Here is a 26,072-nt window from a genome sequence, read left to right on the forward strand (position 1 = left end):
ATATAATGACTGAGGTCTGATTTCAGGTCTCAAATTGTAGCAACATAGACGCTGTGTCGTTTACTTCTTCCGATAACCACGTAGCACCTTAGTCTTAAATAATAAAAAAATTAAGAATTTAAGATCAGTATTTATGATCTTAATAGAAACTGAATATTGTTTTCATTAAAGTTCACGTTAGGGTCGTAATTTATTGCCCTTTTCGGCCTCAGAAGAAATCTCTTGACACTCTGTATATTTTATATATGTAAAAACTATTCCATTGTTTTACGCAATAAATAAAAACAACATTTTTATTAGTATTTATGACTTTATTTAATACGACAATGAAACTACAAAAGTTGCCTGCACTTCAAACAGCATTTTACCTCACAAATTGAAGCACATTAAATCACGTAATAAAATATAAAAATAATAATAATTAAACGTTAATAACATCATAATTATAAGACAGGACATACCTAAAATATACGCAATAATCAAATAAAATGAACAGTATAATAATAATAATCGGAAAGCCTTTTAATTTGCAACGCTATAAATGTTTAATTACGATTGTGAGATATCTAATAGGCTACACAATACCCAAGGCAGATTGGTCAGAGGTTTTCACTTCTTCACCGAGAATCAAAAGCTATTAACTTACAACTAGTTCCCTTACTCACACAGTAGCGTTAGTAACAAAGTCAGAAGCTGGCAAGCTCGCCCGCCGCTCTCTTGGCGTCCAGCGTTTTAATCGTCACTTCATATATACATGTCTGACTTCATACTGGCCGCCGCTAAATCAATGCCAAAAATATACTATTATAATACCTTCACTTACAGGAGACCGACCCGCGTATTATACCATCCTAAAGGTCGATTAGTGTTGCACCCGACCGAGGTATCGATAAGTAACAACACTAGTGCGCGAACATCACAGAAAGCGGTTTGTGTCCAGCACACGCTACATCCGCGGCCCGGCTTCCCACCTCCACTACCAATAAAAAAATATAAAACGCTATGAAAGGCAGTTTTATATGTTATATTTTATTTTACTGATATCTCATCCAAGAGCAACTTCTCGAATAGTACGGAGGCACTTTCGCTGTCAACTAATCGACTAAGTTTATCTATTCAAACTGATCAAACGATTTAAGATACAATATCTGAAATTCAAGGCTTTTAGTTGTGTAAAGTTGATGAAAATCCTGGCAACATTTGATGGTAGAATACTATTGCCAGACGCAATATTGTTTTATGGTAGGTATGAAACGAGGAATTCTGGTATGACCGAGCACAAGCAACGACCAACACGATTAAAGACATCCGGCAAAAATCACGAAACCAAATCATTATTCATAAATATATATTATACTATGCGAGAACGGACAATAGCATTACGGCGATTATTATTAACGCGAAAAAAAACTTAAATTTAGATTATCATCCTAAAATACTGTTGCGTTATGACATTAAAAGTAATGATATTCCACTATACAAAGTAATCGATCGGAGTTGGTGTGCTCACCCCGACTACCTCTCTCTACCGAGCTGCTCATTGTCCCTTATCTTTCCATTTCCGTGTTTCCGAGGGACTGTCGCGCGATCCTACACGACGCACTGGCAGCTACCGGCGCGGACACGACCCGAAACGACCGACCTTCATTATTCAACTTCGAAATTTAATTATTCTGCATTGAACTATTAAAAGTGGCTCTGAGATCATTTTTAAGACAAATAGGCCGTACTGCGGTTAATAGTTGCCTTGCTACACGCAAAATCCATTTTTGTAAATAAAAACACGATTTTAAGCTGATAATGTGTAATAAGTTGGATGTCACACACGGACATCTGGTATAATGTATGGTATAACTTGATATAATGTATTTTTAAACCTTACAACACCAAACCCCTTCAATTAAGCACCCCCACAAATATAATAATCAAAATTAAGTATTGAAATTATGAATTTAGTATTTCGTAATGATGATATATAAAAATTAACCATTCAACCACTGACGCACAAACTATAATATATTTTATTGTATTTCATAAACGAACGCCCTAAGAGCATTTCCAAATAGTACTTTTTATTTAGCATACTTAGCGATTTTGCACGTTTTACATGAAGATATTAAGCCATAGGGAGCACGGCGACTCACGAACGTTCAAACTAAATCATCGACGTTGCCAGCTGTACGGCAACACTACGATATGCACGCGGCGATTACTATTTTTATATTGAAATATTAAGAAATGTACGCGGCGACGACGCGGAGTGCTACCGAGCCGTCTGCGGCCTGGCCAATCACTCGCAAGAGCTGTATTTCAGCGAAGCTTTTACTTGCTACATTACTCGCACCAAGTTCGGTTCACACTTAGCGTCGTCCTATTGATACGTAATGGCGTTTTTCACGGCTTCAGTGTCAACGTGTCAAATCTGACTGTTGATGTTGGTGGGCGTGTGTGACAGATGTCAAATCTGACAGTTGTGACGTGAGCGTGAGAGGCGTGTGTCGGAGGGCCGCGTTCTAGCCGGAGGAGGGCGGGGCCGCGGTCTCGGTGCGGGCGCTCTTGTTCTGCCGGACCAGCTCGGCGCGCCGCTCCTGGAAACGAGTATACGCATCGTTAGGTAACAGAGGGTGATACAACAGAAAAGATGACTCGTCAGAGTTTATAAATCTATAGTATATTGAAAAACTTCATATTGCTGTAATATACTATTAAAACTTCTCAATACTATTCTATAATAATATATCAAGTCAATGAATATGTCTACCCTCGTCACAAGTTATTTTAATTGGTGATGGAAGTTCAAAAGATATGAAATGAATATTGCATCCACTGCTACACCCCCCTGCCCATAGTCTCTGCTGTACACAAACCTCCTTCTTGACGAAATCGAGTTTCTTCTGTATTTCCTTTTCCCGGTTCAGCTCGGCAGTGGTCAGTTTGTTCTCAATGTCTTTAGTGATCTCCTCGACTTTAGCGGTCGCGGCCGAGCGGACTTCCGCCAGTTTAATATTCTTTAAGATGAATAAACAAAAAGAAAAAAAATCATAAAGGGTGATTGGGTGAATTAAATGAATAAAATAACACGACACGAGTTAATGTGACAAATGATGATGTAGATGGACGAAAATGAACAAGTTTTTATAACAATAATTGCGATTCAGCTCAGTCGCTCCCTGCATTCTGGAGATCGCAACTCATGGTCTGTCGGATTCGGGCGACTCGTCCAGTGTGTGTCATCCTACTAGCGGCCTCACCAGGCAGCACACTTATTATGAGGAGTAAAATGAATTTGGAAATGTTTTCAAAAATATTTTTCACATAAAGCCACAGGCAATCGCAGTACTTGTGAGTACAAAAGTGTAATTATTTACTGACTGTTGCTGTGCCGACGGTACCTAGAGACGCGAGTGCATACTAACATGGTTGCGTAGTTTCTCTCTCTGCTCAGCTTCAATGAGCAGACGTCGGTCGGCGGCCTGCTGCAGCTTCTCCTGGATGGCGCTCTCGAGCTGCTGGAACTTCTCCTGGTTGCCGGCGCGGACCTTGCGAACTTGTTCCTCCTGTGAGTGCGGATAATGTTTCATTAACGATCCTCTTGATAAATCCGTCTATAGCTGCATCAGGAAGACTGACAGAGATCCCAATAGACAAGGGTACTCGAATGGACGCCACATAATGTTTAGTTACGTATTCGGAGCTCGACGTATTGGGATCCATTAAACAAAGCCATTGACTATTGTCAAACATCAGATGCTGCTTAACCGAACCGGGATATAACAACACAATTACACGCCTCATGAATACGAGAAATTTTAATGTTCTTTTAATTCAGAATTATAAAAAAAAAAGGTTTTTCATATTCTTTCTTTATTTTTTTTATTGCTTAGATGGGTGGACGAGCTCACAGCCCACCTGGTTTAAGTGGTTACTGGAGCCCATAGACATCCACAACGTAAATGTCCACCCACCTTGAGAGATCTCACCCATACTGAGATCTTAGAACTTATAACATCAATTCTAAGATCTCAGTATAGTTACAACGGCTGCCCCACCCTTCAAACCGAAACGCATTACTGCTTCACGGCAGAAATAGGCAGGGCGGTGGTACCCACCCGCGCGGACTCACAAGAGGTCCTACCACCAGTAATTACCAGTTTTTCGACCAGCTTTAAATATTTATGGAGTATTTGGTTGGGGGTTCATTTGTAGTGGGTCGCGGCATACGTACATGTTCGCGCAGACGCTCGATCATCTTCTTGAGGTTCTCGTCACGCTTGTCGGCAGCTGTGGTCATCTTATCTTCGATGGCCTTGTACACTTCCGCGGTCTGCTGTTCCAGGGTCAACCTAGACAACACCATTTGATTAATACGCCACAACATTTTTTTTTATTTACCAATTATATACGGAGACATAGCCTAGATTTGTCAGATACGAAAGCCTGTGGCTCAAGATGTACCGCTGTTCGTATCTTCTGATAATAAGTGACTTAACGTGAAGTGCACTACTGCTTCACGGCAGAAATAGACAGGATGGTGGTACCTACCCGTGCGGACTCACCAGACGTCCTACCACCAGTAACAAAAACGGTGGCACTTTAAAACGCGTGCTAACATTACGACCTACCAGCCAAAGTTAGAGAACTATTGTTTAGTCGACTGTATAATTATGAGCAAGTGTTATCGACATAACCATCGGACAGATCATTAACAATGTTAATACCGACTACAAAGTTGTGGAACACTCACAACACTACGATTAAACGATGTTCATCAGAATATCGTGTAGCTTGCTTTTTGTCTGGGTGTTTCATATCTATATATCTATGTATGAGTAGCTGGGGCGCGTAATACAGGAAATCTTAGTTTGGGGCCAGATGACCGTGTGCGACTTTCCGCGATTATTCTTATTATTATCAACTAAAAAGTGTGGAGATACGTTACCAAATATGAAGACTGATATTACCTGGTCTTCTCAACGCCCTCAAGATGATCCTTGAGACGGGAGCGCAGCTCGTTGATGTAGGCTTCGCGTTTTTCCTCGTGGGTCTCCATCTTGGCGTCGAGAGCCTCCTTGGTGGCGACGATGAAGTTATTCGTCTGCTCGCTGCGGATGCGGGACGCCTCCTCGATCTTGGCCATCTTCTGAGCAATGGCGGCCATCTTACTAGCTTCCAAGCTCTAAATGAAACCACAAACACGTTTAAATTTACAAATGGCGAATTGAAAACTACGAAGAAAGTGTTTATCGCCATTAGGATTGGCAAAGCAATTGCGACCTAGTGTCCGAAGATAGGAGGTGGCATTCACATTGTGGTCCCGGTGTACACTCCAGACTAGCAACTAACCAAACTAGCTCTAAGTCCTGCTCGTTAACATCAATAATCCACCAGACAAATTAAGATTCTCTCGTACGTAAGAATGCCGGTAACATGCACACGAGATAGTTACACGTAGATGCGTGCCATGAATGGCAAATGGTATTAACAAATACACCGAATTTGGAAGCGGTAATTAATCGCATCCGTTGATACTTTAATCAGTATCACCTACCACTGGACCAACGAAGAAGTCAATTAAATTTTAAGTCTTCTTCTTTTTGCACATCAACTCACAACAATTACTGGTTTAAACTAATAGATGCGATTAGTGGAGTCTACTTACACGTCTCCTCTCTTCGGCTGCCTTCAGCTTCTCTTGGATTTCTTCGACGGAAGGAGTCTTTTCGGGTGAGTCGGCGCGACGGGGGACCGGTACGCCCACCGGCTCCGCGAGTATCACTTCGTACGCCAGACCGCCCTTCGACATCTCTTGGCAGCGGATTTCGGTGGCTATCGCACGATAGAAGAGCCTTATTATACTTCAAAACCATGTGACAGTAACAGTAAAATACTAGTGAATTCAGTTTTTTTGTCTTAGCTTATACTGAAAAAACTGCAAGCAAGTGCAGGTCGCTCTTCCTGTCCAAGCCTACGTGAATGATTAAAAATAAATTAAAAGTCGTTGGAATGTGCTATATCGGAATCATCACCGGCTCATCCTTAAAAACAACCAATAAAAATAGCAACGCAAAGAAAAAAGATTGCAAGTCTATTACATTTACATTCAGTTTGGATTATTTTTTAAATTAACATAATCCCCATCCCGAAAAGGCAAAGGAATACAGTACGTATGACATTAATATCAATACGCAATGTCTAGGTAGATTTTATCTCTGTACAGCCTGCTGGCTACGCACGAAGGGGGACGGGGCGAAGGTCGCGCCTGGATCAATGTCTGCCAGACGAAAGCTATTACGAAAAGCCGGCTTAGGCCGTCTTACCTACTAGTGTTATTGTAGATTATTTAATATGGCAACACGTAATATGGGCACATATTTCTACTTTAACTAAACAATGCTTTTTACGGGAATAGTACACAGTAACTAAACTACAAAGCGAGGCTTCATTATTAGGATCAGAATGACAAATAAAGTTTGATTTATTATTTGGACAATATCGATCGATTTTTTGACATTAATTAACAATTAAGTATCTCTAAAAGCAAAACTTATCAAGCGTTGTTGTAACATAGATAGCACGATTTTAGCTCGTTGTATTTAAAAATATACATATATGAATATAACATAGAGTATGTTTGGTAGGCAGCTGTTTGGTTCAGGCATTGCTGATGTCCATGAGTGATGGTAACCATTCACCACCAAGTGGGCCGTATGCTCGTCTGCCTATAAGGGCAGTAAAAAAGTTATAATAATAAGAAATATTACATATATACATTTTTAACATATAAAAATAGGTACCGCATTACTGTGTCTCTTAAACAAACCTAGCCTATTTGTTATGTTAGGTTTACAAGGTATTGTTACGAATTTTAATAAAATATAATTTATTTTGTACAAGTAAATTAAAAACAAACAAATTATTATATTTATAAATCCAATTATCCACCGCGCGAATCTGACAATGTAGATTAATTTAAAAGTTTGTAACCTGTTTTTTGTGATAGCTTTAACAAAAGTTGAGCAGTCAAATTAGAATGGAAAAAGCATTTTTAAATGCACGGAAGACAACAGATAAAAATGCTTCTTTACATCCGAAAAGTAAGCAGAGCTCTTTTTAATTTAAAGCCAAAGTGAAAACAATTTTGTAACGTCACGTAAATCTACCCTCTTTATTGTTTAATTAATCATAATTAAGGCGTAATGAACAGCCTCGGCGGGCGGCGATATAAAGCCTGTTAATAATACCCGGGGCTCAGTTTATGTGGATTTTTTTAAAAAGTTATTCCAGTTATGTCCAAGTTCGAAGTTAAAGAATTTGGTATTGCTTAATTATTATGAGGGTACACAATAATCCACCCCGAGACGGCCAATAGTTACTGTTGGAAAACATGTGAGCGTGTGAAATGTTTAACACACATATTTCAAGACATAAAAATTTGATATTAAAATCGTTTTCGTTATTCTTTTGTTAAGCTGTCAACGAGTATCAAGTTTATAATAAATTACTGAGGAGTTCACTTCTAAACCTACAACGTAATTTAGTGACTCCGTTATTCTAAGAAAGGTATTTTTGTAGACAGTAAAAATAAGAAAAATTACTTAAATCCATTATCTTGTAGATTGCGTGTGAGCTCCCATAATTAAATAAAGATGGGAGTTAATGACATCTCATATTATATTAAAAATAAACCTTATTAGTACTAAATAAGTACATGTTCACTACACTTTTATTCAATACCTTCCCCTGCTTTGTTGGGGCGGACGTGTATATAGCACCATTTGAATATAAGGTTTTATTTATACCTACATGACAATGGTGAAGAGGTGAAAGCCCTCGACCCTGGGTACACAAAGGAAAATGGTTGAGACAGAAACCGTCGAGTTGTTTTAAAATGGGAAAATCTAGGTTCCATACAGTGAACTAAAAGCGAATATGAAAAATAATTATTTACACGGGTAAACGAGCATAGTAACTCAATAGTCAGAATAATGTAATAAGTAAATAAGGTAGAAAGTAGGTCGTACTAACTCTGGTGAGCGTAGACACTACAGGTTGGATTAAGAGGTGCGCAATACACAACTGGATCAAGAGTGCGGTTCGCAACTGATAAATTCGGCGAAACATAATATCCGAAAATAAAATATAATCTTTGTGATGTAAGCTTAATGTGAAACGTATCAGAAATACAGCTAAAGCTCATGTCGGGGCGAAACAAAAAAGCTAAGCGACCAAATAAAACATTCGAAATTCTGCTGTCGGGAACTTACTGATGAATTTGACCTTCTTCGGCTGCTTAGTTCTTGGTTTACCGACCGGTTTCTTCGGCGCCGACCGCCGATGAGCTACAGTGAAATGTACGTTAGAGGGCAGTTGGAACACCGTCGCGAACCACCCCTACAGGAGAGACAACCACCCTATATCTTGAAACCATTCGAAGGAATCTTTTCGTAAATACTAGAAACAATGCTTATTCTCTTAAACATCAGAAAGTACTACTTAATCCCTAAACCACACCAAATTACTAAGACACTATGTGTTTCAAATAACCATAACTATGTGCTTGCTTAGTGCGAGTTTTTTAACGTTCTCGATATCGTAAAAGTTAACTCAAATTTGTATGTAGTTGGAACAGCGCCCCTAGCGACAAACGCAGGCAAACATTCCAACACCATACAAATTTGAGTTAACTTCTACGCTATCGAGAACGTTAAAAACTCACACCAAGCTCACTGAACGATTCCATATGAATTTACGTGTATTTGCAAAACATTCAGTTCGGACGTTAAATGGCCCTGGTGTTGCGTGACTCCCTGAAACTATCGATTGGAGGTCGAACAAACATTCGACTTGGAAATGTCACCGTCGTCGCTTTCAGCCACGGTCCGGGCAACGATTGATATCAACGATTGGAATCTACGTCAACATTGTCGGGCATGCATCCTACAGCACGCAATGTTCGATTTTTAAGTGAAAAATATTCTTCATTGGAAACTACCCTCCATTGACTGGATAGACATTATAACGTTTTTGTAATATTTTTATTTCATTTATTTTATATATTTTTTATTTAGTATTTTTTTAAATTTTTTACTCTTCGTTATACATAACATACAAAATTAAATTACTACGATAACATAAAAGACATTAAGTACAATAGGCGGGCGAACTATGACGATGTTTAAAAGCAATCATCGGATCGTACAATGTTATTCCCATGCCAATTTAAAAAGATATTGGTATAATTTTTGTTACCAGCATATTACAACTGAAATTACAAAGCTAGAGTAGTCAGATACTGGATGCTGCTGTTTTAAACGTCATTGAATATGTCATATTACTTCCTACGGATTTGGATGATTAATTTGTTTTGAATGAACGATGTGAGCATTTACATTTAAAACTTGGTTTACAACATAACACTCTAACAGCATCCCTTTTTTATATAAATTCCCGAAACTACTTTACTCTTACTTATGCTCTTTCGACCTGCAACGCTATCGTTTCTCACGAATTTCCACAAGAGGAACCCCAATAGCAACTAACTCTTGACAGAATGTTATCACTTAATTGAGAATTAATTACAATTATTGTGCATAAACATATTACTATTTAGTAGAGAAATCATGGTTGGAGAATTTGGCTATTTTATAATATTTTTATTGTATTGTTTAGAAACCCAACCCCGACTATGATGTGGAAATTCTTTTCAAATTTAGCTTTAAAAAATCTTGACGTGCCTACATTATTCCGCCGACAGTGTTATTCTCGTGTAGCAAGCATCTTGTATTCGATACACGACAAACGAAACTTCACGAATGAAAACTAATTTACGGTCTCATTTAAAGTTAGGAGGGGCGGTCCGTCTGGATAGTAGTCGGTAGGTAATAATGTTGCGGCACGACAGCGCGAGACGAGAGCCCGATACGTGACGCGAATGTCTGAGCGTACGGATATTTGCCGCAAGGGCGGATAATCCCTCATGGCAGGACCGAGCGCCGGTTTGGCCGGTACGAAATTCGAGAATTATACTCCTTCCAAATATGATATCATTTAAAGACCAGAAACATTGTGTGTTCCTAATTAGACGTTTATTGTGAAACAATTTGCGTAATTACTGGTGGTAGGACCTCTTGTGAGTCCGCGCGGGTAGGTACCACCGCCTAGCCTATTTCTGCCGTGAAGCAGTAATGCGTTTCGATTTGAAGGATAGGGCAGCCGTTGTAACTATACTGAGATCTTAGAACTTATATCTCAAGGTGGGTGGCGCACTTACATTGTAGATGTCCATGGGCTCCAGTAACCACTTAACACCAGGTGGGCTGTGAGCTCGTCTACCCAACTAAGCAATAAAAAAAATCCGTTAACTTTCTTACGATTATTTTACTTCTTGAAGCATTCGAGTAAAACTCATCAACTGTACCCCATTGCATTTTTCAATAAAGATAAATTTAGAAACTATCCGATTAAGCAAATAGTTGCGGTTACCCCCCGGCTTTCCACTGCGGCATTATTTGCGTAATCGTAACCGAGAGAAATCTTTCACGCTTGTATACCTATAACTAATGATGGCTTTACCATATTTGTGGCAAAACACTACAATGAAAAACCCGATTCGATAAATATTGAAATTGTCACGAAAGAAAAATATAAACATTTTCTAAAACCACTTTTAATGGCTAATATAAAGGAAAATTATTGATACTAAGAATTGAATTCGAACGACGCAATTACATCGAAAGGTCGGGGGTGTGCGTCGCAGCCCCGTTGGCGCCACACGAATACATGAAAAACCTGATAAAATATTTAAACCGAAAGCTCACAGTTTCACGAGTGGATGACATAACGCAATATTTCCAACTATGGTGCGGATACGAATGACTATATAGGTGATTATTTTTAGACGAATGCGGTCACTGATGCAAAGGCCATTGAAAATAGGAAAATACTCTCGGGAATGTTTAAAACACCCTCTTTCATTAGTAAATAGGTGTAACTCGATAAATTGCGACGCAGTCTCAATTTTCTACTGTAAATGCGGACAATGTGACGTTTTTTTCTGTAATTAAAAGCTTAAACTTTATCGAATTTAAGGTTTACTTAATAAAGATCGTTTTAGTTCAAAACTTAGCTCCGGTGTCCGGATATGATACTTCAAGTTGTGCACACTAACATTGTAGTGAGCGCAATGCATCACTCTGTTCCTTAAATAGTTTGGTTTACAATGTAAACGTAACAACTTATACCCTAGTGCCCTTGATATATTTGGCTACAATATTCGTATACAAGCTATATCAAAACCCTTTAATAGGGTAAATAATGCTCGTTGACAACCCTCTCGAATTTCGCCATTAAGAACAATGATGTACTAATGAGAAAACAAGTTGAATCCAATTTTGATGCTCATCTCTCCTCATTTCCTTTTGGCGTAGAGGGGTAGCAGTACTTGTTGAGCCAATTAAACCCCAATGTGATGTTGTACCCTTAACAATTATGTGATATCCATCCCCCCGATGTCTCTTTACAAATGGCCTGTTGACTAATCCGAATGAACTTGAAACGGGTGGAGCGTAACCGACTAGCTAACGTTTTATATTTTGCATATCAATCATGTCATAGCATGTCAATTATCATATTTTGTAGTCTTTGAGTGAATGTAATAAAACATATTTTGCTTCTGGTTCTTTTTAATTTTTTTCCATACTTTGGAAATTTACTGAAAGTAGAACTATAAGAACCAACGCAGTAGACGGCGGCTTGCCTGTGAACCTGTAATTGCTGATGTCCACGAGCAATGGTGACTATTTACCATCAGATATAGAAAAGACATTTTTTAAACCAGTGTGTTACGCGATTATTGTTTCTTTTTTAAATTCAAAATTTCTCCAATAGCTTATGTACCGAAGTGCTTGGAAACTGTTAAATTTTATTAGACTCAACTGCCGATACTGAAGCAATTTAATTTTGGGGTACAGAATAATTTAATTAACAAACAAAAAAATCAAATTTTACGCACATTAGGGGGAATGACGGATGATGTCGTTAATGCCGGATTTTTTCAAAGTTATGGGGGCGCGATTAAATCGTGATAGCGTGAGCAAACATAATTAACATTCACAGTAGATTAATCTGTAAAGTTTTGATATTAAGAAGTAAGTAGATGTATAAAGTGAAAGAAATATTAGACTTCAAAGTTTTCGTTCTGCGCAAAATGGTGGACGCATGTCGACGTTATAGCAACACATTCGGTACAAAATGGTGGACATTTTTTTCCACCGGTGTTAAATCAATAGTAAATAGGAAACGGGCCTGTGAAAAGATAAAAAGAAGAATCAATCAAGATGTTGCACTGTAAATAAGTAATTACATAATTATATATATCCTATAAGTTTTACGATCGACGTTTAGTAGGGTACAATGTGAGCTTATAAATGATTAATTTAAATTTTCAGCTTAAATTTACATAAGATCACTTGTCCGAAATAAATCGTAAGACTCATCTTTTTATTCATACTTATCTATTCCGTAAATTGTTTATAGTATATTGGTATATCATCTTAGTGTAGACGAAGCTTATAAAAGTAGCATGGAGTGTACAATGTACGTACCTAGAAGTCTTTGCAGACGGCTACCGGTCCGTATAATCACACCGGCGAACGCGCGCCGGCCGGCGTTTTTGACATACAAAATAATAATAATCGATCGAAATGTAGGTAGTTGCTAATATTATGTTGTTCAATTCAACGGGAACTATTTTGTTCATCGTCAGATATTCTACTTACCTCCACGTGCAAAATAAAGTGAAGACTTACACTGGAAAACTAGGTTATTTTTCCTGAAACGAACTCTTGGAAATATACAAACTTAAGATTTTTCAAATGGTTTCAAGCGCAAAATCACGACCGGGGTGTTTGTCCTGCTGCTGGATGGAGACGACGGTGATGATATGGAGAATGTATCTTCATGATCAAGGATTTCCCAACCTGCTGGTAAAACGGGTGCACGGCATGAGTGGCAGAAGCACTGCATCACCGAGTCCCTTACGAGTCCTATCAGCATGGTGATGATCAAATGGACTATCTAACGTGTGACGGAGTCACGTCGCGATGCCGGCGAACTGCGCGACTCTCGCCCGGAAACTGAGCGACGCCGGGGGGAGGGTAGTCGGTCGATAACTGCACCCCGCGCCTCGCAACCCCCGCCCTGCAGACCAGCCCCGTAGCCACCCCTCGCGCGCTACCGTCCTTAACTTGATAACCCACACAAGAAAATAAGCCTACCAAATGGAAAAATAATGTCACCCACGACGTCTATAATGTTCCCTAAATATCCTCTTTGAATAAGGATCGAAAGTTGCGGAAACTCTAAGATGATTTGGTGCTTTATATTATGACTTTCACAAAATGTTGGGGACAAATCTCACAAACTTATTCTTTAGAGTGTTTATGTTGAACTTGATGAAGTTCTCGTGAAAGACGTTGATATTGCAATGAAACGGATTAAGTTGTTTTCAAACTATTTGTACTAAGCAACTGTATAGGAACGGAAAAACAAACGAATATCCAGAGCAGCCTAGACTCGTGTGAGTCTCAACGGACTTCTCGCTCATAAAACGCCGAGCTGTCGAGGGGAGTCGGGGTGGGTTTGTGGAGAGGGTACGACAGGGAGGCTCCATGCGGAGGTTCCGCCGCCGTCTCGGCGCCGCCACCCGCAGCCAATTAACAGTCGGCAACGCCATGCTGAATTTGTTTCACCACTCAAATTGCTTCCGATTGATTTCCCGTTTTCAAATTTACCATTTCGAATATTACCTCAGTTCAAAAATATATTTTCAGCGACATGGCAAACCTGCAGCTTAAGTTATACATTTCAGGAACTAAATTCTTTTTCGGGTATCTGTTGTCTAAAGGGTCATAAAATTGGGAAGAGCAGCGGCGATGTCTTTTTAAGTTTTTAAAGAGCTTTGTTTCCAGCACAACAACCACCGACATTAACAGCGCATCGATGGTGACGGCTGAAGACGACAAAATGAATCGATTGCGGCCAACAACCCCTATTCCCATCCCCCTACGGTATTAACTGGGAATACCAAGACCGCACCTAATTCAACCAATGCATACACAGGGCTGTGGAAATACCGAGCACGAGGCTAGGCGTTCGATTAGGTCATGAACGAATACATAGTTATGTAGGATAATATACGTGGGCTCTGTCCTTAATTATGAAATCGTCTATCATGATGAAAATGAAAAATAAATACCGTTTTCAAAAACATTTTTAGAATATTCATGTTATTCAGGTTATCAATTTAGCATTTACATATTCACAAAAGAGCAAGTAAAGTTTTCATAATATTGAAGAACAACAGAGTTTCGATGAAGCAATAATTTAGAATACTGGATTTTAAAGCAAACTTATCCAAAGTGATTCTTAATAATGTAATAAATTATAAGATTGTCTATCAATGTAAACAGGCTCATCATTTGCACTTAAATTTAATGTTCTACCATCAGCAACATGATCGCATCTTATAATAGATGTGTAGCTTCGGCTCTTTTCGTAGCGGCAACAAGTAGAATCACGTGCCGGCAGGTTTTGGTCGAGAAAATAATTCTGCGGCGGAATCCGTATTGATTTTGCCCTGTTTCAAAGATCAACGTTTTCTTAGACATTATGAAACTTACATATTTGTGACGCTCAGACGATTTGAATTCTAGGTGCACTTCTTTTTTTCCCAAGGTTATTCAATGCTTCTCAGAATTATTTGATAAAAATTTTCATTTTAGTATTCTATTTTATATTTAATTATTGTTTGTGCATTTTTTTCTTGTTATAACTAAGATTCGGTTTTAAGTTCGTTTTCTTTCGCTTGTAGATCTTTAATCTTTTTATAGGCATTCAACGAAAACACCGATTTCGTTGATTTCGACAAATTCATAAACAACCATAAATAACCCTTATCATTTAGTTCTTCTTTCGTTTGAGCAATATAATTATGATTATCACGTCTAGAGGACTGATTACAGTTACAAAGTTTAGGTTCAATACGAATAGAAGGGATATGAATTATTCAAGAGTATTTATTTCTTTTTAATCACCTATAATAAAAAGCGTAAAAGAAAACAAAATATGTAGAAAGTTTGCTTTCTTGAACAACATTCTAATGGATATATCTTTATTCATTTTAAATCAGATTAGATAAACGATCTTCTGTAATTACTTAATATGAACTGTGACCTATCTGATCCATTTAAGGAAAACCTTTTTTCTTCTTTCACAACTTTTTTTTTGTAATCTATTACCGTTAAAATCGCCTAGTATTCTGGTATTCAAAATTTCAAATAAGAAGATTTAAATTATATTCAAAAATATCATAAGTGTGTAAAAGTAAAAACCTTTTTTCTTCTTTTACAATTTTTTTTTTGTAATCATCTACCGTCAAATTCGCCTAGTACTCTAAATTTCAAACAAGAAGATTAAAACTATATTCAAAAATATCATAAGTGTGTAAAAGTATTCAATTGTAGATTGGCTTTTTATCTTGCAAGAATACAAGAGTAAGCCCCTCAAATAGGGTAGGTAACGTTTCGGACAATCGTTCGTGGGTTGAACATCAATATCAAGTGAGGGTAGAATCGTCGAGGGTACATATTGTAATGACCTTCCCTCGAGTAATAACTGGTTTATTACAGTTTCATGAATCTACTGCGTTATTTTCAACTCGAAAGCAATTATATCGAGATCTACAACAGACTAGTAATTTAATTCCGTAACGTAAAGTGTGATCACCTATGCTTACAATCTACTAAGCAATTAGCATGGACATTTTTAGTATTATCAATAAAATTAAAAATGTTTTTTTTTTTAATTCCAATATTGATCTCAGGGCGAGAAACTACTGTGTTTTTTCATAATAAATATCCTACAGTACAGATATTGAGCCATTATTTTACCAGTCCTCGTGTTCCTAGTCTTATCTTTTTTAATACATATTCATCATCGCGTTCAGATCCGTAGATTTTAATTATATCCACGTCTGTGTCCACTTCTTTTTATGTGCCCTATTTTCGTGGTCGTGAAAGACCGCCAATCTAATTTTCCTACCATGTTGAGAACTCCTTATAATCTGACAAAATATTATAAGTAATAGAGTTGATTAGCTTCGTTTCCTTCGCTTTCATTACACGGATATAGTTTTCATGTAATTCGTTGAAATTAAAAAAAATCTCAACTATTATTTTCTTACAGATATATCTGTGATTATAATGGGAATGGGAATGTATTGAATATGTTTAAAATAAAGGTACGTGTGTCGCCATTGAAAGCCGTACGGACAGACTCAAGGATCGATCAAGGCCAAGCGATAACCTGTGCGCGAAATTTATTGTATCGAACTTCCACAGGGACCGCATAAAACAAAAGCTGTATATATATGTATTGATAACGTACATTACTTATACAACGATCGCAACAATATTCCCAATTAAGCTCTCAAGGTTTTTAGAAATCGTCTATCAAAAAAATAGTAGGACGTTTAGGTTTTAAAGGTTTGGATTGGGAAATTCATTATAGAGCGAACAAGCATAGCACGATTTATTGCGCTCTGCAACAACATCTTATCTGTGACTAAGTATCAAAACAGTGAAGTCTAACATCTAAATCAAAATAATTCAGTTCCGATTTGCCTGGAAAAAGTAGGGTTTTAGGGAAATCAGCGGAAAGAATATGGTTATACCTACCCGTGCGGGCTTCGATACGTCCTGCCACTGGTAATTACACAAATTTATAAATTTTGCAGGATCGATTTTCATAAAAGATGATATTCCTTCATCATGGAAGTCGTTTGTGAATACTCATGCTATTCCTGAAAAAAACTGGTTTCCGTCTACGAGATATGCGTATACCGGCCTTATTTTCCTTTAGCTTATGACGATTTAGCAAATAAAAAATAAAACGATATAAGGAAATTAGTAATTTAGACCGTGATCTGGTCCAGCTAGAAACTGAAAACCTTTATAGGTACAGGAACGAAGCTAGTTATGAAGCCTTACAATTTTTACGGTCAGAAACAAAAGTATTCATCAGCACCAGGTTTTAATTTTATCGCCCAACTAATTAATTATAATTATAATTTTATCGATATTTCTTCAGTGTATTAAGGACCTTCCTCGTTGTAATTACTAGGAATACAAGGAATGAAACTGGAATTTTAAAGCGGATTATTTTTTTGCTGTTGTTGGTTATTCTAGCTCATGGGTCACCTAGGAAAGGAAATACCGTTACCAACGTTGAGACATAGGTCGGTCTGAACTACTTGCATTGGAAAAATGCCCGTCTTATCATTTAATGATTCTATCTTTTTTTTTATTACTTATATGGGTGGACGACCTCACAGCCCACCTGGTGTTAAGTGGTTAGTGGAGCTCATAGACATCTACAACGTAAATGCGCCGCCCACCTTGAGATATAAGTTCTAAGGTCTCAGTATAAATTACAACGGCTGCTACACCCTTCAAACCGCAACGGATTACTGCTTCACGGCAGAAATAGGCGGTGTGGTGGTACTTACCCGTGCGGACTCACCGTTTATTTTTGAAATAACCGTTCTACGACACAAATTCAACTAAAAGAAAGACTTCCACGGTGAAACAATAACAGAGTGTAACAATAATCAAAAGATCACTTGTAAAAATAATTCAGTCCTAGTTCTTACATTGAAAATTACTTAGGAGCTGAATTTGAAAACGTTTGCCAACTTTCAGAAGTAATGGCGAAAGAGAAGAAACTAGAGCCAAATCTGCAGATTCCGAAATTCATTTTACAAATTATTTATGTGAAAGTTCCATGTTTAAATTAAAAACCGGTGTAAGTTGTATTAAATTTCTTGAAACGCGCTATTGAAATTAATTATAGATAGCTAGTAAGTAGCTGCTGAATAGTACCTAAGTATATGTGTACATATATTTAGGTGATTTTTCGCATTACTGGTGTTTTAATCGACCTTTTCAAGGACCTGGACACGTATGGTTTACGTTTTTTTTAAATTATTTATACATATAATTTTACGCTAAATGGCCTTTTTTAAATTTAAATATTCATTGTTTGCTTTTTTTTACTGAATTATTTTCAATATAAAATGAACAAATCGCAATAAAGAATAAACTACTATTTTTTTAGCTTTAAAAAATTAATCCCTGAAGAGGTGATTAATATTAATCAATTTCATCAATATTTATTTCTTATTATTTCATTTTCATGAATAATCTATATATTAATACGTGAAGCAAAAAATTTGTATCCCTTTTTACGAAAATTGCGCGGACGGAGGAGTATGAAATTTTCCACACTTATAGATAATATAGAGAAGAAGTGCACAATGCTAATATTTTTTAAAATAATGCATAAAAGATACATTAAGTCAATAAAGAAAACATTACACACACTACATACCATGTATTTGACTCAACACATGCATGCATACTATTTATTGTAAAACTTTTGTTCTTGGCGTCTGTTGTCAAATTGAGAATAGAATAAATATTGTTTGCCTTTGTTAATATTTTTTAGTGTAGTCTTGGCAAAATTTGTGATTATAGAAGTATAACATCCAATCAAATTAATTATAGTCGAATTTCGACTACTGCGGGACCTCTAGTGATTATTAATACATATGTAATTCAGAATGATGGGTATTAGTACTTAGCAGGAACTGCTCTGACTGATGATGACTGAAGAATTCTTCAAGCCGCTTCAAACGTGTTCTTTTATTAATTATCTATATTTCTAATTGGCAAAGACAAAATAGTTAATTAACATTTTATTCTCTTCTTTTTTCTCCACTTCTTTCTTTTTTTTATTAGTAGGTATTGACGATTTTTTATACCTTATTAAATCAAATTGTCAAAATTATTAAGTTTAAAATTATGTTTCATTTACTTCAATAGTTAACATATTGGCATTATACTCGTAACTGTCACAAAGGGAACACCGGACACGTTGCATGCAAACATTAGCATTACGGGATTTACGGGCGCGGCTTCACCGATGTCTGAACATCCACGTCCGCAGCTGATACGGCAAACATATGCTGAAGCAGAACCAAGTTCCAGAAATAATTTGCATTCGTATCCTTTTTGTTGGGTGGTATATTTAGAGGGATGCGCGTTTGAGTAACTTAAAGATTACTTGTAGGCGAGAAACGAAGAGAGAAGTTGTAAACAAACCTATTCACGTAGCATGACATTTAATAGCTTCCTCCTTTATTTTCTTATGGCAAAATCAGTATTTCTTTATAGCTAATATTTTTACTTCTACTTTTTAAGTAGAATAATTCTACTTTCAATACTTGTTTACAAAAAAAATATATAAGGAATAAAACTCAATTTCCTAGACCGAGCACCCCGAGCACGACGTCGTGCTAACTGATAAGGTGATCTTTCTCCTACCCTCTTTTTACACAATAAGTGTAAATAACCACTACGGGTTCAGTATTTTGCAATATCAGAATACAATGAATAATATAGACGCGACAATGACTGATATATATTAATCCGTAACAGTTTTTACGATATTAGGAAACGAAAATATTTATTTCAAGCTATGTTTAACATACGCCAATATATTTTGTGCATCCATATCAATGGTATAAAGACAAAAAGTAAAGATTGATACAATGTTGTGCCTCCGTGTCTTTCCTCGCTTACTGCTTCTCAACCCCGGCACCGATTTTTATTATTTTACGTAGCATGGCTGCTCACGGTTGAGCCAAGATACAAAATTTAGCACACGCCACTTTCCTATTTTAGCGTCTAACACGAAAAGCCGCAACGAGTTGAAGTTACGATTTTAGCTGGCTACGTGCATCAGTATTATCGGCGGCAGCTCAGCATACCCTAGGTGAGTCATCAAAATTCTCGCACAGTTTCCTAATACGCTCGAACTGAAATCCGAACAACTTTTTATGTACAGGCCGACAAATAGTTTCATTCAATCTTCATACAATGTACCGTTCGAATTAAACCGGTACACAATGACCGTGTAGGCTTTTGTTCAATCTGTATCGAATATGGAAACGTTTTACGGTTCTCTAAAAAGAATCTCGAACGAATACTGTTTTATTTTTCTTCATTGAAAGTATACTTTTAGATATAACAACAGAATGTAGAAGAACAGCCAATTGCCGTAAATTAAAGCTATTAATAATTATTAAGATTCAGCAATAATTATAAAAGAAGGCAGATTCAAACAAAGAGCCTTGCCGGTAAGTGGCAACTTGGTTATTGCTCTGATATTATTACAGCTTGTTCACAAGCGTCGAAGCCCTCTTAAGATCACGTGAGCTCTAAGATACTCTGCCCTCGATAGCATTAAAAATTTTGTTCCATAATCTTCACACTTGGGTTTGTCCGAGTGAGTCAAAACTTTGTATATTAGTCGCTGGCACTTCAGGGAATATTCGTTCGATAAATTCAAGATTGGAAAATTTTAAACCCTTACTTCTTGCAACAACAACTACTTTGACTTGTTCGCTTCAATATTACGCGTAATCGTTCTGCAATTAAGGACCCAAAGGTAAAGATCGTATTGTAAAATCAAAACTTTGTATATTAGTCGCTGGCACTTCCGGGAATATTCGATATAATTCAAGATTGGAAAATTATATACCCTTACTTTTTACAATAACAACTACTTTAACTCGATCGCTTCAATATTACGCGTAATCGTTCTGCAATTAAGGACCCAAAGGTAAAGAGACCTCTAGTAAACGATCCGATCTTAGTCTGTTAGGTATCCCACGTGGTATAAAAGGCTAACATTGATAGCCGCATACGCGTACAGACAGTGCGTCCCTCGTGAAGTCGTAAAAAACCTACTAAAAGCGCTACAGGCTCAGAGTTATACCAGTCATAAAGTCTAAATTGATGATCTTGAACGCCGTACACACGAGCGAGCGTTGTGGTCTGGGACTAAACAGACGTCTTGTCCTTTTTATGGTATACATATTCTGCATTGATCTTCTTATTTAACATTATTAATAATCTTAAGCGCTAATAAATGTTTAAAAATTGTTGGAAATGCATTTAGAATCAAATCAAACTGAAATTAATATGTTTAACAATATAAAAATACGCTCAAGTTGAGTTTTTTCGCTGATCTTTTCTACACTCCGGTGCTTTTAGAACCGACGCGACGGTAGAATGAATTAATCTAGTTAGCTTCATAAAGGCTAAATTTAGTCAACTTTATTTCATCGTCACATTTTTTTTCTTTCACCTAAGTTAAATTAACCTAAATTATTTAAAATATTTCGATGTTAATCCAGTGCATAGCTGCATGTTTCTAGAAAAATTTTCAACAATAAAACGTTGAGAAATTATGCTCCAAACGATAACATCTTCTACTGATATTTGACGCTAAATTTTGTAAATTGTAAATCCGCACATGCGAGATACTCCACTCTACTTAAAAACCCGATGTAATCTAGTTTCAGAACGTTGCTATACGTCAAGACCCTGGATCGATACCGCTCACTGCGGCAAACACAGACACACGACTACAACAATCACAAATAAGGAAATTGAACATTTTTGGTGTGTGCAAAATTATATCAAGTACGAGGTGAATCACGCTATTCTTTTGTCGTCAGTTCATTGTGCAGTTTTGTTGTTAATTAATGGCATGAAAGCAAAAAAAGGGAATTTCAAGCAATCAAGTTTAGATATTGTTATTTTTTTTTTGTGTATATTATTATTAATTTGCAGTATGTTTAAATAATTTATGCCCAAAAACAGAGGTTACTCGATCGACGAACTAGAATTACGTAATAAAACGTAATAAAAAGTTGCGCTATTGTAACTTGTTATTACAACTTTATGAATATTTGTACTATTCTAGGGTTGGTTTAAATCGGTACTGATATTTTAAATGCAAAAGTCAGTATGTTTGTTTTTAATCTTTTGGTATCTTTGAATTATTGCATACACGTTGTCAGGGGCACAGAAAAGGACATAAGGGTACTTTCATTCAGAAAAGCCAAAATTACTTAGATTATCTCTGGCATTTCAACTCTACGTATTGAAATGAATAAATTGCAAAATGATGCCTGGAGTACAGAAAAGTAAAAGGGACCCACCCAGAACAAAATATAATTAAAGTCAATAAGTCAGTAAGTCAAGCTTTTCCCAGGTGCAGTGACATGATTGCGAAGCTTGTAATTTGGCTAATAAAAGCCTATAAAAAGATGCCTTTTCAGTGTCCGAATTGATTGACAAGATCTATTATACATTAATGCGTATATGCAAATATATAATAAAATTTAGTAAAGAAAATTAATAACATTGGTTTATCGATTTCCTACTTATGCTAACGGTTTATATAAGATGATGCCTCGTGCATTTAGTTCCAAAATGTATGTGGGTACTGCCCATAATTTTCTATCTAAATTCAAAATACGGCGTTTTAATTGAAAGCAGCAAAACAAACGGGCTGAAAAACAAAAAATAAATCTCAAACTGCCTCGTTCGCCCTTGTCGCGAAATTATTGTTTCTATCTCTACATTCGGGTCCCTAATCAAGAAATATATTGAAGGGGAACAAACATCGCTACGAAAAACTTTCGCCTATAACTTTATTAGTCCTTAGGCGTCTCGTGTTCTTGCAAGGCCATCGCCCTATCTCAAATAATTATAGCCTACATACATACATGTGATGGTGTAGGGATGGCAGGTCAAAAGAAAATAAAATCCGTTATTTTATGTTTTATTTATATCAAAATCATCAGCTGACAGTCGTCTACGAGTGGACATGGATGGACTTTTCTCAGTTTGCGCTACTGAGCCTGGTTTTCGCCCCCTTTCAAAATTAAGAAATTTTTATTCTCGGTTTGTCAATCGTTTTTTTTTATTATTGCTTTAGAGTTCTGGACAAACATATTTTCTCTTTTAAAACATCAATAACAAAACAAAATAGACTTATTTATTTATTACCAAGGTAGCTGAACTAGCTCACGGTGTGAAGACATTACCGGGGCCCATAATCAGCAGAATATGAAGGCCACCACTCATTAATGTCTCAATTATATTGTTTAAAGGGTTTTTTTCTTTCCCTTCCTCCACCTATTCGATGGAAGCCTAAGAGGCTATTCCAGCTACGCCCGTACGGGTAGACGAGGCTACGGGCTCAACCTGAGAGAAATTGCTAACACTAGACCTAGCAAACGCTGTGGCTTCGCAGAATCTACCACCGGATCGGAATCGCGACCCACTGAGAAGATCCGGCGAGAAACTCAGTGGGCTGTGTCTATGCGCTCTGAAGCTTCCTTAAGATACTTACGTATCGTTACTAGGTTTAGGTAAGGGTTATCCCACTTAAAACCATTACGTATGGCTACCTCGCAGCAGAAGTAGACAGGATTATAGTCTACGCCCGTGCGAGCTTAGAATATTTATTTCTTAACACCAGTAAATGCGGTTGGTGATCACACTGCGCTGATATAATATTCAGAGAATGGTTCCTCCTGGTTCTCCGGTGAATTAATTAGTCGCCTTTTACGAAACCCAAGAAAAGAGAGGAGGTGATCCTATTCTAGATTGACACCACACGCCTAAGTAATAATAATCTAATTTTTTTTTTATTGCTTAGATGGGTGGACGAGCTCACAGCCCACCTGGTGTTAAGTGGTTACTGGAGCCCATAGACATCTATGACGTAAATGCGCCACCCACCTTGAGATAAGTTCTAAGGTCTCAAGTATAGTTACAACGGCTGCCCCACCCTTCAAACCGAAACGCATTACTGCTTCACGGCAGAAATAGGCAGGGCGGTGGTACCCACCCGCGCGGACTCACAAGAGGTCCTACCACCAGTGTTGACGCGTTTGTCATTATGGTCGATTTTAATCAGTGTGGGAAAACTAATAGCCTCAATTAGTTTCAATCACTTAGCTGGACTAACGTAAAACTTAAAATATGTTCTCAAATTAATAAACGATTTAAATAAATAATTTTTACGATACCTATTGTTTCTTATAATTTGAAAACGAATGTAACATAGTGGTTCTAATTTATTCAATTTAATCCAAAATGCATGCTTTTAAAACAAAAAAAGGTTTAGTTTTTTGGCGTACCGCGGTCACGCTGATCGTGATCTTGAACAAAAAAAAAAACAACGTGCCGAATATTTGCCGACATCAGGCAACCCTGAGCAAGTTTAAGTAAAAACCGTTGTAGTTGCCGAGCGCAGTGCTGCCAGCCTGCCGGTGCATTGTCCCGACGGTATTACTCATGCGTTCGAACTTTAATTACATTCGAGTTGTGGATCGAGAATTTAAGAACAGTGTGCTTAGTGAGAGCTTTTTAACGTTCTCGATAGCGTAAAAGTTAGGTCATATTTGTATGGAATGGGATCGTTTGCGTACGTTTGCCGCTAGGGGCGCTGTTCCAATTGCATACAAAATTGGCTTAACTTTTACGCTATCGAGAACGTTAAGAAACTCGCACTAAGCACACTGGGTAAATAAGGACAGAGTGGGCGAAACGAGTCACGCCTACACAGCATCACCTTTTCTAGACCGCGTACAAGACTCAACGCAACGAGAACAAAAACACAATTATTAACTAGCTGAAATCCTTATTACGATTCTGCATGGAGAAAGCAGTGTAGGAGGAGGACATTCTTTTATTCTGTATTCATAGTTGTAATTTCTTTTATGAACTAGAAACGTGACTCGTTTTGTTGACAATATCTTGACAGATCGTTATAAGTTGTATTCCAATACTTTAAACCAACACGTTAGATCGAGCAAGTATCGATTTATTTATTCCCCCTTATATACAAAAGTTAAAGAACAAATATACAATAACAATTATTTAGCTACAGACTGTCATTTACCATTTTTGACCCAAGGGTTTATCTTATCTATCGAGACGTGATACTCATTAAAATGATTAATATTATACGCATTTAAAAGTAAACAGACAATGATTGATAAACTGCAATGACGAAGAGAATAAGGACTCTTTGTTGTTTTACCGATGCACCGAACACTATAAGGATGGCTATAATATTATGTACATTGAAGAATACAAGAAAAAAATCCATTTATTCTACTGGAATGAATAAAGTTCCGCCTCGCAACGGCCCATTACGCTTCTCGGTTCGAGAAATTACATCGCCCTTCTTGTGTTGTGGATAAATTTACCTACAGCACTTAGACGGGATTACTCTACTCGATTTTCGCCCTTTTAATCAAGCTTCCTTGGAGATACGAGACTTCGCTGCGTGGATTCAATTTTAAATCGATCGTTAAATTTGAATATTGGATGGAGATTTAATATAAAAAATATAGAACTTGTGACCAAATATTTATTTCTGGAGGGTATGTACAGAAAAATACAAAACTTATTTAATATAACCATTTCATTGAGACTATGGCATAGCGCAATATACTGATGACATTTGATATTATTATCAATGGGCAGACGATCTCAAAGCCTATCTGATTTTATTGGAGCTCATCTATCTCAATTGTACAGTATATTGCTAAATCATCCTTCAAGCCGGAACGTATAATTCGCGGTAGAATTAGGCTGGATGGTGTTACCAACTCGAAGGCTCATAATATGTTTCCTTTTCTTATTACATTTACGAATTTCTAAACTAGTACCGTCATAGCGCTTATAAGGTTTAATCTCGCATTTATTCATTTTATAACGACATTTCTCGCAAATCTACTTCATCCGTGACCACGTGCTTGGCGGGTCTAATTGTGTCAATGATGGTTGCAAACCTCAGAAAATATAGGAAGTAAATATAATAATAGGCTTAGCATTGAGAATTGAATTTCAGCTTTGATCTTCAATCATGAATCTATACTAATATAATATTATAAAGAGGAAAGATTTGTTTGTTTGTTTGTTTCGAATAGGCTCCGAAACTACTGGACCGATTTGAAAAATTCTTTTTCCATTAGAAGCCGACATTGTCCCTGATGAACATAGGCTACTTTTTTTTATTTTTTTTTTATTTATTTTTTTGTTTCATGTGTGTTTTAATGTTTCCGAAGCGAAGCGAGGGCGGGT

The 26,072-nt window shown here is 37.1% G+C and overlaps 1 protein-coding gene across 3 annotated transcripts in view; it reads right to left on the bottom strand.

The window, feature by feature from the left end:
* Positions 1-290: 290 nt before the first annotated feature.
* stai (stathmin) overlaps positions 291-26,072 on the bottom strand; it is a 28,911-nt gene continuing 3,129 nt past the window's right edge. The window contains exons 1-8 of one of the 3 annotated variants that reach the window (XM_028183671.2): positions 12,978-13,537; positions 8,265-8,339; positions 5,660-5,826; positions 4,962-5,176; positions 4,226-4,343; positions 3,417-3,557; positions 2,868-3,008; positions 291-2,588 (exon numbers count right to left, since the gene is read on the bottom strand). In XM_028183671.2, coding sequence (XP_028039472.1) covers positions 2,514-2,588; positions 2,868-3,008; positions 3,417-3,557; positions 4,226-4,343; positions 4,962-5,176; positions 5,660-5,826; positions 8,265-8,339; positions 12,978-13,053 — 1,008 coding nt within the window. In that variant the 5' untranslated portion in view covers positions 13,054-13,537 and the 3' untranslated portion in view covers positions 291-2,513. Of the gene's footprint in view, positions 2,589-2,867; positions 3,009-3,416; positions 3,558-4,225; positions 4,344-4,961; positions 5,177-5,659; positions 5,827-8,264; positions 8,340-12,977; positions 13,546-26,072 lie in introns of those variants that run through there. The other 2 variants (XM_028183673.2, XM_028183672.2) reach the window with 2 other exon arrangements.

The sequence above is a fragment of the Bombyx mandarina genome, chromosome 04, assembly GCF_030267445.1.
Source record: "Bombyx mandarina strain Sakado chromosome 04, ASM3026744v2".
In the NCBI taxonomy this organism is placed as follows: domain Eukaryota; kingdom Metazoa; phylum Arthropoda; class Insecta; order Lepidoptera; family Bombycidae; genus Bombyx; species Bombyx mandarina.